General features: G+C 51.7%; 2 protein-coding genes across 2 annotated transcripts; one reads left to right on the top strand and one right to left on the bottom strand.

Annotated features, from left to right (window-relative positions):
- Positions 1 to 1,731: 1,731 nt before the first annotated feature.
- Positions 1,732 to 2,727, top strand: CCDC85B (coiled-coil domain containing 85B). Its single transcript, XM_036258540.1, has one exon. The coding sequence runs from the start codon at positions 1,881 to 1,883 to the stop codon at positions 2,487 to 2,489; it is 609 nt and encodes a 202-aa protein (XP_036114433.1). The 5' UTR covers positions 1,732 to 1,880; the 3' UTR covers positions 2,490 to 2,727.
- A 1,192-nt stretch (positions 2,728 to 3,919) lies between these two features.
- Positions 3,920 to 9,149, bottom strand: FOSL1 (FOS like 1, AP-1 transcription factor subunit). The gene is made up of 4 exons (XM_036258539.1): positions 8,976 to 9,149; positions 6,567 to 6,764; positions 4,778 to 4,885; positions 3,920 to 4,428 (listed from the first exon to the last, which is right to left on the bottom strand). Exons 1-4 carry the CDS (start codon positions 9,063 to 9,065, stop codon positions 4,018 to 4,020), a joined length of 807 nt encoding a protein of 268 aa, XP_036114432.1. The 5' UTR covers positions 9,066 to 9,149; the 3' UTR covers positions 3,920 to 4,017.
- Between the last annotated feature and the right edge of the window lie 5,864 nt (positions 9,150 to 15,013).

A 15,013-nucleotide genomic window follows, 5' to 3' on the forward strand; every position in this document is an offset into this window, starting at 1 on the left:
TCCAACCACAGCCTTGGTGTATTAGGACAATGCTCTAACCAACTGGGCTACCTGGCCAGGGCTTTCCCATGGTTTTAACACCCTCCACTCCTCTCCCCACCCCACTCACCACCACCTGGCCACTAATTAATGACCTCTCTTATTCTGCAGCCCAGAGCTCTGCCTGGAAGTCCATAGCAGGAAGGCTGCTTATCTATGAGTCTTTCCACACCATCTCTGCACAGCCCCCCCAACCCCCCAGCTAGATAGACCTGTCCATCTCCCCAGTCTGTTTCTCTCCTGTATTATTATCTCAGTGACAGCCCCATCATTCACCCAGTTCCCATATCAGAAACCTAGGCTTTTTCTCAGACTCCTCTCTCTCCACAGTTTGCTGATTTGCCTCTTGAATATTTCTAGTATCTCTTTTGTTCTCTCTACCCCCACTAGAACTGTCCCAGCTCAGTCCTTTTTCATAGCCTTCCTTGCCCAATGACACAATGTTCTTACTAATCTCCCTGCCTACATCTCCTCCCCATTGTCCATCCCACACAGAGCAGCCTGAATAATCACTTTAAATATATATATTTAAAAATGTTATTCCCCTGATTAAAAACTTTACTGGCCTGTGAAAATGTGCCAGCCTAGTATTGAAAGCCCTTAAGAATCTGGCTTCTGACTACCCTTGTTTCTTCCCTGCCTTCCTCTCGTACCACTTTCTCCACGCCTGCCTTTTAAAAAGAAATCAAGTTACCCTCACTGTTCCTACAGCAGCTAGGCCCTTTCAGACCCCAGATTCTTTCACCACTGTGATTTCCTCTCCCTGAACTAGCTCTCTCATTATTTGACAAAACTATGCATTTTCCAGGGACCTTCAGATATCACCTCTTTTGGAAAACCTTTTTTTTGGGGGGGGTCCCTCAAACCGTGTACCTCCTCCATTTGCTTCTTGTTTAACACAGCTTGTCTACCCTGCCAGATTATGAGTTCTTTGAACCCAGCGGGTGTGGATCAGTGTATTGAGCGATGATGTTCCATGGACTGAGAGATCCCGGTTTGATTCCCGGTCACGGCGCATACCTGGGTTGTGGGCTAGATCCCCAGAGGGGCTCATGCAGGAGCTAGCTGATCGATATATCTCTCTTTTAAAAAATCAATAAAGACATATTTTTTAAAAAAAGACTTCTCTGAGGACAGGATAAGAATCTTGATCAAGTTTATTTTTGTTTGGGTCTTACTCATAATAAAGGTTTAGTGAACAAATGAATCCCTTTACGTTCCGTCGACCCCCACCCCACCCCCCGCTCCCCACCCCTGGGCAGGAAATGCCCCCTGAGAGAGAGTAGGCTAGTGGTAAGCCAGAACGTTTGGAGAAGCTGGAGCGATGCTCAGTGAGCCGAGAGGCTTCGAGCTTAAACTAGTAGGAAGGATGGAATGGGGGTCTGTATGGGTTCTGTGGGGGATGGACGGAAGAGTTCCGGGGCAGTTTTGGTTCTCAGAAAAAGTCAAGAGCCCTAGGCTCGAACCTGAGGACGTTTGGAACCGGGAGGTACGAAGCATTTAGTTTTGGGTTGACAAGTGCGGGTGCAGGGACCCAGTGTCCCCGACTATCAGGGACTCTGCGGTCTAGAGTGGGCGGGGAAGGGGAGCTCACTGCGCTCAGGACCCGCCCCCTTCGGGGAGGCCTTCCCGGATTGGCTGTCCTTCCTTAACGTCAGGCGGCCCCGCCCTGGCGCGCGCCCTGCCGCGTGCCCACCCCCGCGAGGCTGCTGCAGCCTACGCTAGCCGGCCACAGCCTGCCACTGGCGAAGCCCGATCCTGACCCTAAGTCGCGCGGGGCTCGACGTGGGGCACCTGGACCGCGGCGGCGGGCAGGCGATGCTCCAGAGACCTGAGCAGCCATGGAGGCCGAGGCGGGCGGCCTGGAGGAGCTGACGGACGAGGAGATGGCGGCGCTGGGCAAGGAGGAACTGGTGCGGCGCCTGCGGCGAGAGGAGGCGGCGCGCCTGGCGGCTCTGGTGCAGCGCGGCCGCCTAATGCAGGAGGTGAATCGACAGCTGCAGGGTCACCTAGGCGAGATCCGCGAGCTCAAGCAGCTCAACCGACGCCTACAGGCCGAGAACCGTGAGCTGCGCGACCTCTGCTGCTTTCTGGACTCAGAGCGCCAGCGCGGGCGGCGCGCCGCTCGCCAGTGGCAGCTCTTCGGGACCCAAGCATCCCGAGCTGTGCGCGAGGATCTGGGCGGTTGTTGGCAGAAGCTGGCTGAGCTGGAGGGCCGCCAGGAAGAGCTGCTGCGGGAGAACCTAGCGCTTAAGGAGCTCTGCCTGGCGCTGGGCGAGGAGTGGGGTCCCCGCGGCGGCCCCGGTGGCGCGGGGGGCTCAGGCTCCGGGCCGACACCGGAGCTCGCCTTGCCCCCCTGCGGGCCCCGCGACCTGGGGGATGGAAGCTCCAGCACCGGCAGCGTGGGTAGTCCTGATCAGTTGCCCCTGGCTTGCTCCCCAGATGTCTGAGGGCGCAGCTTCCTTCGCTTCGAGGCCCGCCGGGACAGCTCCGCAATCTCCCATATTGCGGTGGATCTCGGGACATGGAAGCCGTCGGGGCTGCATACGAGGGGCCGCTGGCATGGACTTAGACACCCTGGCACTGAGGAGGGCCCCTCGTCTCGCTGGCTGGGCAACAGGGGGACTGGAGGCTGGAGCGGAGGGACTTGCAGGGGCTGGGTGGGGGCTAATAAACTGGGACGGAAGCAGAGCCCATGGGCAGCGTCTATTTGGGACTCGCCGGGGTTAGGACAAGGGCGGGGACGTTGAGACGGGGTTATCCTCATCCGGATGGGCTGCAGAACTAAGGTGTCTGATACCCACCCCCCATTACCTCAAGTCAGGGGCGATGTGGGGCCATGGTAAGTTGCTGGCTACAACTCCCTACCCCCTCTGCCCGCGCCGGCAGGCACCGGGACCCTCGGTGATCCGGCCCTGAAATGGCTCCAGCTCCCTTCCCGGCTCCTTCCTGTCCAAGACAATGGGGCAGGAAGCAGGTGTTGGGGGCCTAGAACCCACTCAGCTGCCTCCTCTCAGGATAGAAGGGGCATAACAGCGCCCTCCTGTGGTACACGCAGGAGCAAGGTGGGCCCCCACCAGGAGGAGGATGACAATCCTCTTGGCTTGCATCCCACAGCACTCTTCATCTCAATGTTGGAGATGAGGCAGAGCAGATGTAGCTTCATTCGTCAGATAAGATAATGGAGGTCCAATAATATCAAATAATTTGTCCAAGGTCATGCAGTGAGTCTGTGGAACTGAGGCCTGAGCCTAGTACTTCTGGATCCAAATGTTCTCCCTTTATCCTCTGAATCCAATGAAACCAGGCCAGAGCTTCAAGCCTTTTATTCCATTTTGGCAGGTTTGTATAAAAATACTCTCTTTAGGAAAATAAATAGCAGCTGCCCTTGCAGTGGAGGCTTAGATTTCCTGGAGCTAAAGTCTTCTCAGAGCCAGGGGCTGCAGCTCAGCTCATCACAGAAGTCTCTGGCACCATCTTGAGCTGAGCCATTTCTGGGAGGACTGGCAGAATGCCCTAGTTCAATCACCTGGTGCTGCTGGCATTGGGGCTGGGTGAGTTAGTGTTCTAGGCTGGAACATATCACCTTCTGTCTAGGGGTAGGGTTGGGTGGATCACTGGAAGAGGGAAATGAAGACTTAGGGGAAGTCTGGAGGGGGTTTGGGCTCCAGGAAACCTCTAGGGATCTATAGGATCTATAAAGTCCTTTGGAGCTGCCAGGAGTTCTCTGGCACAAATGGGAAGTATTCTGTCTCTGATTTAATGCAAATTGTGCTAGAGAGGCCAGCTCTAGGGAAACAGTGGACAGCTTTGGTGGCCCCCAAATATCTCTGCCAGGAGGCAAAATAGGCTCAGTCTCATCTGGAGGGATGGAGAACCTGCTGGGGTTGAGTATGGGATATAGCCCAGGCCAGCTGGACCAATGGATGAGGAGATATTGGTTAGGGTGGCACTGGCAGGAAGGAGGGCCAGAGTGCCTCATAAGGCCAGGAGGGTGGGGGAGCCAAGGGGGTCAGAGGAGGGGTCCCCACTGCTGCTGCTGCTCCTTCGATGTGCTGAGGCACAGGGCTCAGGAGTACTGGGGTAAGTGAAGACCAGACTAGGTGTGAAAGGAGTCAGAGAGGGTGTGGTCATAAGCGTGGGGGTGTGCAATGCTTCGGGTTCAAGCACAGACCCCGGGGAAAGGGAGATACAAGGCACAGGGCGGGAGGGTGCTGGTGGGCTGCTGGTACCGCCTGTGCCTCCAGTGTCGTTCTCCTTGGCTCCTTCCGGGATTTTGCAGATGGGGCGGTGGGCTTCGAGTACCAGCTCTAGCCGCTCTTTCTGCTTCTGCAGCTCCTCAATCTCTCGCTGCAACCCTGATTTCTCGTCCTCCAGCTTGTCCGTCTCCTGTAGGGAGAAGGTCAGGAGGGGAGTCAGGAAGATGAGGGCCGACCACCGCGTCACCTATCGTGGTGGTGGTGGTTGGGCGTAGGGTGAGTGGGGAGTCGCCAGCAAGTCTGGACTACAATTCCCATGAGTCGTTGGGAGAAAAATGTGCATGACTCCAATCAGGCCCGGGGGTATCTTAGGAGTTGTTGGCCGAAGCTTCAGCTCTGCTGTGCTGTGCTCCGAGTACTTTTTCCTGGTCCTTTTCTCCGGAGGCCTGCCTCTCCAGCGCCTCCTGGGGCCTCACAGGCCCACGGGAGCCCAGGCCCCTCGGAGGTTTGGTGGGCCCTCCACTCCGGCCGGTGCTCACCGCCTGCAGGAAGTCGGTCAGTTCCTTCCTCCGGTTCCTGCACTTGGCCGCGGCCAGCTTGTTCCGCTCCCGCCTCACCCGACGGCGCTCCTCCTCCTCCGGGCTGAACTGGGGGACAGAGGGAGCAGTGAGGTGGATCGTGGGCCACTGGCTGCCGGGCACTCACCTAGTGCGGTGGCTCAGTGGTAGGATCCTGATGGCGGGCATGGCAGGGCGGGGGCGCCCTACTTTTGCACTTTAAGGACCACAGCACCTGGCCAGGTTCCTCGAACTCACGCTTTAGTAAACTTGTACCAGTCAAAAACCCAGCTTTTGCCTCCTACAATTCCCCTCTTGAAATGCCCTACCCCGCCCCTCCACAAATCTTAACCCTCTTCATTCCCAGGATTCAACTAAGATGCCTCAACCTCCAAGAAGCTTTCTCTCATCCCCCGGCCAAAAGTGGCCTTTCCTCTTTGGAATCCCTGGGAGCCAGCCACTCTTTTTTGAAGGACTCCTTTTCAATTTCTTGATAACCAAGTCTGTTCTCCAGGAAATGTAAGCGCTGGGGGGGCTAATGAGTGCTTCTAAGCATTTATTTATTGGAAATCTGTGTGCCAGCAAAGTGCTTGTCTGAGACTCTTAACACAACTTTCCATGTAAGGAACTGAAGCCCAGGGAAAAAGAATAACTTGCTTATGATTCTAGAGCAGAAATTAAAATCCACTCACTCTATTCAACGTTGAATGAGAGGCCAGCTGATGGAGAGCATCTCCCTCAAAAGGAACCTACTCACAGCTCACTGCCCCAGTCTAAGAGTGCCCAGGATCAAAGCACCCTCAGGACAGGGCTGAAGGCAGAAAATCCAGAAACCTGCCACTGGGGCCAACACCACAGTGCTCTTCCAGCCATGCTGTGTCTGGGCAAGCCTCCCCTGGCCGACAGCACATCTTTCCTAGGATCCCAGCCTCCCTTCCCCATCCTCTACCCTGCTGTCAGAACAGTCTGTTTAATGTACAAACCTCACCCACTACCGTCTCATATACTAAAATGCTCCAGAGAAAGGAAAGAGGCATCACTCCCTTAAAGACTTTCTATTTCTTTATTTTGGTAAGGACTTTATTAGCAGTGTGCAGGTAGGAACCTTGGTTGGGGAGGCAAAAGTTTCCAGCTCACTCTTCAAGCCTTCTCTTACCTCTGGATGAGACAGTGTGGCTTGATGGTTAGGATCTAACTTTAGAATTGGACAGACCTGTCTCATTACTCACTACTTGTGTGATCTTTGGCAAGTGACTTTACCTCTCTGTGCCTTAATTTCCTTGGCTGTAAAATGGGGAAAACCAGAGTACATACGCCAGAGGGTTTTTGTGAGATTTTAAATGGGATAGGGAAACTGAAGCCCAAGAGTAGCGAACAGGAACCATCTCCTTTCTGTTCTCTCCCCAGCTGTCTAGACATAGATAGCATAAGCCTGCCCTCTTCATACTAGTTTTAGTCCACCTTCATTTTTGCTCCTGCCATCCCCTCTACCTGTAACATCCTTTCTTTTAACTCTATGTATGCAAATCCTACCCTGCTTTCTAGGTTATTATGCCTCCACCTCCAGGAAGCATTCCATGATCCAGAAGTGACCTCTTTGCCTTCTGGATCTCCCTAGAGGCTCTTCTACTTTCCACTTTAGTCAATAGTGACTGGTGGTGCTACCTTCTCCCCACTTCTAAGCCTGTGTTCTCTTTTTGGGGAAGAGCTATCCTCTGCACCTCAGCACCCCTGTGGGTATCAGAACTAGTATAAGGCTTCCGCTTCTTACCTGTTCACAGGGCCGGCGACGTACCCCTGGAGGTGGTCCTACAGCCCGGATGACTCCTGGCCGAGTCTGTGGGTAGCTGTACTGGGGATAGGCCAGAGGCCTGGGGTAGCTGCTGGGTCCCAGGAAGTGAGGCTGAACCATCCACTGCAGTTCTTGGCTTCCACTCACAGCATTGATGCTTGGCACAAGGTGGAACTTCTGAGGGATAAGAAATGGAAGGCCAGGGGTGAGGTCTGTGGGAATTGAGGGGCTCCCAGTGGACAGAAGCCACATTGCTATCCACCTTCAAAACAGGTGCTGAGATACCAGAAAGAGCACAGCTTGGCAGTTAAAGAAACTGAGTAAAGTCATACTGCTCCTGAGCCTTGTGACATTAGGCAGGTCACAACTTCTCTGTACCTCTATTTCCCCATCAGAGCTAATACTTATAAAGTGTGAATTCCAGGCACTGTCCCAACTACTTTACAAATACTGACTCATATAATTTGCACAACAGTATCTTCTTTTTCAGACAGGAAAACAGTTGTTCTTAGACACACAGCCGGGAAGTGTGATGTGGGCCCAGGCAGCTAGGCTCTTTCCCATTGCTGCATCCTGCCTGAGTCCCATTTGCACAAAGAGGATAATTATAGCCCCTAACTCGAGGGTAGCTGTGAAAATCAGGTGAGAGAATGTATGTGACAGAGCCTGGTAAAGGTTGTAGAGGTCAAGAGCTACTGCTCTGGGTTCAGGCTGTCCAGTTCTAATCTTAGCTTGGCCACTTACTGGCTGTGACTCTGGACAAGGTGAGGATTATGGCATTTCACTGATGCTAAGAAGTGCCCTTTAGTAGCTCTGAAATCAGTTTAATTGGTAACTTTTTAAAAAATTTAGGGGCAGCCAGGCTGGTGTGGCTCAATGGTTGAGCTTTGACCCATGCACCAAGGGGTCGCTGGTTCGATTCCCAGTCAGGGCACATGCCCAGGTAGTGGGCCCAATCCCCAGTGGGGGGCATGCAGCAGGCGGCCAACTGATGTTCTCTCTCATCAATGTTTCTATCTCTCTCTCCCTCTCCCTCTCTCTCTCAAACCAATAAAGAAAAAAAAAATTTTTTTTAAATTTAGGGACACAAAATAATGGTGGTTTTTGTTTGTTTGTTTTTGTTTTTTAAATTAATGGGATCTTAGATTCTGGGAAATACGGTAAATAAGGTGAAAACCACCCAGCCTGATGCCTGGCTATACTGTATGCGCTCTAGGTATTACCTGCCACCATTGTCTTTCAGTTAGAGATGTGAGGAATGGGTTGAGATGTGGGTTCAGTGTTCGTGAGCACTGGGTTCAAGCCCTGGGGCTGGGCTCTGGGTGTGGGCGCCCAGTCCTCCGGGAAGAGCCGGCTCAGGCCCAGGCAAGTCCGTACAGTGGTGCCCCTGGCCCAGCTCTGGGGGCCCAGTGACCCCAGTTCCCGGATAGAGGCACCGCCGGCGGCATCTCCCGCTCCCGAGGTTGTCCGGGCCCGGGCCAATCTGGGCCAGGAAGGGAGGGGCGCCCCGGGTGAGTCACCCACCGTGACTCGGCCGCCGTGACTCGGCGGAACAGATGCCGCTCCTTCCCTCCCCTAGCGACACGTGCTCAAAGCCCCTCGACAGGAAATAGGCACCTGCAGCCTCCTGGGTACCCCCAGCCGCCAGTGGGCGCCATTTGGTGCCGAGAGTCGGGGTTGCAGGACTTGCCCGCTTCATGACCCGCACACGTTCTGGCACCTACCTGTAAAGAAAGGTGCCAGGTTGACCCCAACCTGTAAAGGAAGGGGTCAAGAACCAGTCTCCCGGAGCCCACCAGACTCCACTGTTCCGAGAAGGGTTCAGGGATTTGGCGACGGGGTAGAGAGGAACAGACAAACGGACGGACACAGACAGTGCCGAGGATTCCCGGTCTGTCGCGGCTATCCTGCCGATGGATCCCTCCTTACTCCTGTGCGGGCACGTCTCCGCCGCAGTCCGGACTCCAGAACCCACCCCGGGAATTTAGTCCGAGATGAATCAGACCCTGTGATCCTTCAGCGCTAGGACTAGGGCAGGTGCCCGGCCCCCTTTCAACGCAGATGGGATAAATCAGCGGCGGACAGGGGGAAATAAAGAAGGGAAGGACAGAAGGAAAGAAAGACGGAGGGACAGACAGAAGACAGCGAGGGGAAGGGGGACGAGAGGGGGGATATTCTCAGATTTTTGTTGCGCCCCCCGCGCGCGTTTCCCTGGACGGTGGGGAGAAAGTGCCACCGGACGGCGGAGAGTGGGCAGCACTCGCGTCCACGGCCACCAGATGCGGTCCCTACTTCTGCTCCCGACCCCAGTCCCAGCGCGTGCTGGAGCGGGCGGTAGCGTCCCAGGCGCTGTCCCCCAGGAGACCCCAGGCGTCCGCTCCCTCTCACCTGCTGGCCTATCGCCGGGGGCTGCGCCGGGCCGCCGTACGCACCGCCGGCCCCGGAGCTCGGTCCGGGTTCCCCGAAGTCTCGGAACATGCCCTGGGTTGGCTGCTCTATGGGGTCCGTGTCAGCAGCTTGGGTTCTGAGTCACCCGCTCCTCGCGGAGTCTTTTCTTTTTATGAATGAAAATTCTCGGGGCTGAACCACTTCAACTAGTGGGTGGGGGCGTTGCGCAGCGGCGCCGGTCACCTCGGGGCTCCGCCTCTCCCGACGCGCCACCTTTGCCGGGCCGGCCCGAACGCCTCCTCCAGGGCTGCAGCTGCCTCTTCGGGGGGAAAGAGAGGACTCTGCGTTCCCCAGCAACGTCGGTGGGTCCGCCCCTTCTGACGTAGCTGCCCATACATGGTGCAATTTCCTCGCCGCGCCCAGGTGGAGCCGAGGATTCCCTCGCGTCGCTCGGTACCTGGGAGCTGTCAGGAGCCGGCTCCGCCCCGCCCAGCGCCCTGCGCAGACCTGAGGCTGCGCCCACTCTGGGCTGGAGCCCACTGCCCTCTCACCGCCTGCTCGGGCTTCGGTTTCTGTATTCGTGGAAATGGGACGAAATGTTCACGTAGCTACCCTACTGCGCGTGGGAATTGTGATAAAGAATATGAAAGGGGCCCTGGCCGGTTTGGCTCAGCGGTTAGAGCGTCGGCCTGTGGTCCAGAGAGACCCGGGTTCGGTTCCCGCTGAGGGCATGTACCTTGGTTGCAGTTTGTCCCCGGCCCTGGTTGGTCGTGTGGGTGGCAGCCACTCGATGTGTTCCTTTCACATCAATGTTTCTCTCTCTCTCTTCCTCCCACTCTGTCTGAGCAAGAAATGGAAAAATGTCCTCAGGTGAGGATAAAAAAAAAAAAAGAATATGAAAGGGTTTGGAAATTGTAAAGTGGATTATAAATGTGATGGGTATTATTATTATTATTATTGTTATTGTTATTAATTGGGTGCTTATTTCATGCTAGGAACCGTACTATTACCGTCCAAGGTTTCACGTAGTGGCGTGGAGCCCTACTGCTCATTGTTTTAAGGTTCAAGTATAATAAAAAGTGACTAAATGAGGAACCAGAGTTACAAAAATGGTAGTTAATACAAATGCTTACATTGAATAAGTTAATGCTTTGAACTACCCATAAATCCAATGCAAAATAATTGTGCTACTCACAGGACAATTTCAGAAGCTGTAACAAGTTTTAATTCAGAGCTCCTATCAGCATTCAGAGCTCCTATCAGCAGTGAGAACCTGCAGTGGAACACAGGTGCCCTATGGCCTGAAAAACACCATCTTCTTTAAATAATGTCTGTGCCCTTCCAGGCTGTGGCCATCCGCTTTGTTCAGAGATTGTGTCAAAGGTCTGTGTGACTTCCATGGCCTGTGTGGTTGTTGGTTGGAGCATTATCCCATGCACCAAACAGTGGTGGGTTCGATTCCTGATCAGGGCACATACCCAAGTTGCAGGTTTGATCCCCAATTAGGGCATTGTGCTGAAGGCAACTGATCAATGTTTCTCTCTGACATCAATGTTTCTCTCTCTTTCCCTTCCTCTCTTCTAAAATCATTTTTTTAAAAAAAAAAAAAGAAAAAAGATGTCGCCCTGGCCGGTTTGGCTCAGCAGTTAGAGCATCAGCCTGCGGTCCAGAGAGACCCGGGTTCGATTCCCGCTAAGGGCATGTAATGTACTTTGGTTGCAGTTTGTCCCCGGCCCTGGTTGGGTCGTGTAGGTGGCAGCCACTCGATGTGTCCCTTTCACATCAATGTTTCTCTCTCTCTTCCTCTCTCTCCCTCCAGCTCTATCCGAATAAAAAATAGAAAAATGTCCTCGGGTGAGGATTAAAAAAAAAAAAAAAAGATGTCTGCCATTAGAAAGAAAATCAAAAAAGGTCTGTGTGACTCTGAGGCCAGGGTCAAATGTCAACAACCAAAGGAAAACAGCCCTGGCCAGTTTGGCTCAGCAGTTAGAGCGTCAGCCTTCGATCCAGAGAGACCAGGGTTCGGTTCCCGCTAAGGGCACGGTTGTAGTTTGTCCCAGCCCTGGTTGGTCGTGCGGGTGGCAGCCACTCGATATGTCCCTTTCACGTCGATGTTTCTCTCTCTCTCTCTCTTCCTCTCTCTCCCTCGCACTCTATCTGAACAAAAAATGGGGGGAAAATGTCCTGAGGTGAGGATAGAAAAAAAAAAAAGAGGAAAACAACCCTGGGAGGTAGGCACCATCATCATCCCATTTTACAGGTGGGAAACAGGCTGAGAGATGTTGAAATGAAGTGCCTAAAATCACTGAGCGAGTGGCTGAAGCAGGCTGCCAAATCAGAGCTGTGGGAGCTCCAAGCCCAGGCTCAGGCAAGATTTTTCAAAGCTTCACAGACATCTTTCTTTTTTCTTTTGTGGTACGTGCCCTTAGCGGGAACTGAACCCGGGACTCTCTGGTCCGCAGGCCGATGCTCAACCGCTGAGCCAAACTGGCCAGGGCACAGACATCTTTTTACACATGCAGAATGTCAGGGCTGAAAGAACCCCCCCCCCAAAAAGCTTTTTCTCTGCTTCTTCCCATTCTGCTAAGGAAACTGAGGTCCAGAGAAGAGTAAGAGCTGTCAATGTCACACAGCTATAGAAAGAGAGCTGGGCTCTCCTGCTTTCCAATGGTACCTCCTTCATGTGATCACCTCCAGTTTTGTCCTCAGGGGAGGAAGATTTCAGGGAGGTGGGATTCCAGGTGGTCTTCCTTGGGGATAGAGGGCCAGGTGGGCTCCGTGGGTGCACGCAGAATTTAGAACCAGAAGGCCAGCTTGGCCCTAGGCTTACAGTGGCAGAGCTACCATTTTCTGTCTCTGTGACCCTGGTTGTTGACCTTTCCCTCTCAGTCCCAGTCCCTGGGGGAAGAATTGAGCCTCCTGATGACCTCACAGGGCTGCTGTGGGATCAAATGAGGTTACAAATGTGAAAGTGCTTTATAAGCTGTAAATTGCTGCATACTCAGAAGGTGGTTACCAGCCTGGTGCCGCTCCCTCGTCCTTGTTTTACTCAATGCTTATCTTTCTCTAAAAAGAAAGATACCAACAGCAGTTTACAATGAATGAGAGAGAGAGAGAGAGAGAGAGAGAGAGAGAGAGAGAGAGAGAGAGATTTTTGAGGTAGTGTGACCCATGGAAAAGAGCATGCATGCTGGAATCAGACAGCTTTGGGTTCTGGGTTTGAATTCTGTCCCTCATCAGCTGTATGACCCCGATGAGGCACACAATCTCTCAATACCTCTGTTTGTTCATCTGTAAAATGGAGACAATGATAATTACATCTCAGGGTTGCTGGATAATAAAAATAACAATGTCACGTGCTTAGCACAGGTCAGGGTGACACAGGGGACCAAGTAGTGGCACATGCAAGGCTTGTATCGGGTCAGCCTTGACTATACCCATTTGCCTGCTCCAGATACACCCTGCCCGATACCCAAGCAACCTGGGGCAGTGACTGAGCAGAGGCTTAGGTCTCAAATATGTGTGTGATCGCAGTGTGTGTGTGTGTGTGTGTGTGTGTGAGAGAGAGAGAGAGAGAGAGAGAGTGATTACATGACTCTGAAAAATCCCTTCCTGCTCTAACCGTCTCTGTGGAGCCACAAGGAGGTCCTTTCAGAAGCAGCACATTCCAAGCTCCTCAGTCACTAACTCCCGCCTCGTGGCTGCAGACACGTTCCCGGCCCCTGACTTCACCAGCTTCCACCCAGGGAGGTCAGACAAGAATCTCAGGGGGCCACTGATTGGGGGAGCCTGGGTACCAGGAGTTCCCAGAGACCCAGCCCTGTGAGCTGGGCTCAGTCACCCCCCACCCCATCTCTTGGAGCGGCAGTGAGGACAAAGGAGGCACTGGAGGATTGTGCTTTGCACCCAGGGCTTTGGAGGTGATGTTTATATATTTCAGTTTCCATTTACTTTTCAAATTGAGGTTTATTGATTTTTAAACTTGAGGTGAAAGCCACATAACATACAATTCATCATTTTAAAGTATACGCTTCAATGGACTTTTGTGCATTTACAATGTTGTGCAACCACTGCTTCTATTTAGTCTCAAAACTTTTTTTATCATCCCAGAAAAACACCCCATACCCATTAATTAATCACTCCCAACTCCCACCTCTTCCCCATCCCCTGGTAACCACTAATCTGCTCTGTCTCTATGGCTTTGCCTATTCTGGACATTTCATATAAATGGAATCCTTTAAGAAGTGATTTTTTGTATCTGGTTTCTTTCACTTAGCATAGTGTTTTCCAGGTTTATATACACTGTAGCTGGTATCAGTATCCTTTTTACGGCTGAATAATATTCTATTGTATGGATATACCACAATTTATTTATTCATAAGTTAATGGGCATTGGGTTGTTTTTACTTTTTGGCTTTTATGCATAATGCTCCATGGACATTTGCTTACACGTTTTTGTGTGGACATATGTTTCCATTTATCCTGGGTCATATGGAAACTTTTTTAACCTTGTGAGGAAGTGGCAGACTGTTTTACAAGGTGGTTACACCATTCTACATTCCTACCAGTGTGCATGAGGGTTCTAATTTCTCCACATTCTTGCTAACACTTATTATTTTCCATTTTTTAAATGAAAGATATCCTAGCCCTGTCTGGTTTGGCTCAGCAGTTAGAGCATTGTGGACTAAAGAGTCGTGGGTTAAATTCCAGTCAAGGGCATGTACCTCGGTTGCAGTTTGGTCCCTAGCCCCCCTGGTTGGGATCATGCAGGAGGCAACCAATCAATGTGTCTTGCTCACATCGATGTTTCTCTCTCTCTCTCTCCCTCCCTCCCAGACCGCTTGAAAATAAATGGAGCCCAGCCAGTGTGACTCAGTGGTTGAGCATCGACCCATGCACCAAGAGGTTACTAGTTCGATTCCTGGTCAGGGCACATGTCTAGGTTGTGGGCCCGATCTCTACTGGGGGGCATGCAGGAGGTGGCCAATTGATGTTCTATCTCATCGATGTTTCTATCGCTTTCTCCCTCTCCCTTCCTCTCTCTCTAAAAATAGAAAAAAAATTTTTTTAAAGAAAATATATCCTCCGGTGAGGATTAAAAAAAAAAAAAGAAAAAAGAAAGACATCCTACTGGGTGTGAAGTGGTATCTCATTGTGTTTGATTTGCATTTCCTTAAACCCATCATGTTCCTTAATGATCAATGAATATCTTCTCATCTGTTTATTGGGCATTTATATATATATTTTTTGATAAATGTCTATTTGAGTCCTTTGCCCATTTTTATTTGGATTGTTTGCTTTTGTTGTGGAATTTTATGAGTTTTTAAATATATTCTGGCTGCCAAACTCTTATCAGATATATGAAATTTACCCCTATTTTTCTTCTAATAGTTGCATAATTTGGGTTCTTATAGTTAGGTTGTTGACTAAATTGAAGTTTAACATATATACAGTAAAGTGCACTCATCCAACATGTTCAGCTCAATGACTTAAAAAAATTTTTTTTCTTTATTGATTTTAGAGAGAGAAGAAGGGAGAGGGAGAGAGAGATAGAAACACTGATGAGAGAGAACATCAATTGGCCACTTCCTGAATGTCCCCCACTAGGGATTTGGCCCACAACCTGGGCGTGTGCCCTGACTGGGAATCGAACTGGTGACCTCTTGGTGCATGGGTTGATACTCAACCACTGAGCCACACCGGCCGGGCCAGCTCAATGACTTTTTACATGTATGTAAATCCATGGAGTTACCTCCGTGATCAAGACATAGGACATTTCCAGCAGCTTGGAAGCTCCTGTGACCCCTCCTATCCTCACCCTTATCCCCTACCCATAGGTAACCACTAGTTTGACTTTTATCATCATTAATTAGTTTTGCCTGTTCTTGAACTTCATAGAAATGGAACTGTACCATGTGTACTAACTTGGGTTTGGTTTCTTTTACTCACCAGTCTGAGGGCTTCTTCTACATCACTGGGTGAAGCTGTAGCTTGGTCTTTCCTCTTGCTGTGTAGATTCCATTGCACAGACATCCTAC

Source organism: Molossus molossus, unplaced genomic scaffold (assembly GCF_014108415.1).
Source record: "Molossus molossus isolate mMolMol1 unplaced genomic scaffold, mMolMol1.p scaffold_m16_p_13, whole genome shotgun sequence".
NCBI lineage: Eukaryota > Metazoa > Chordata > Mammalia > Chiroptera > Molossidae > Molossus > Molossus molossus.

Bases quoted from the DNA above. Each gene is read 5' to 3' on its own strand.
- CCDC85B (XM_036258540.1), top strand. From the start codon at position 1,881: ATGGAGGCCGAGGCGGGCGGCCTGGAGGAGCTGACGGACGAGGAGATG.
- FOSL1 (XM_036258539.1), bottom strand. From the start codon at position 9,065: ATGTTCCGAGACTTCGGGGAACCCGGACCGAGCTCCGGGGCCGGCGGT. The intron at 6,765-8,975 runs GTGAGAGGGAGC...CTTATCCCTCAG, and splicing joins CCCCGGCGATAGGCCAGCAG to AAGTTCCACCTTGTGCCAAG. The intron at 4,429-4,777 runs GTGAGCACCGGC...TTCTCCCTACAG, and splicing joins TGACCGACTTCCTGCAGGCG to GAGACGGACAAGCTGGAGGA.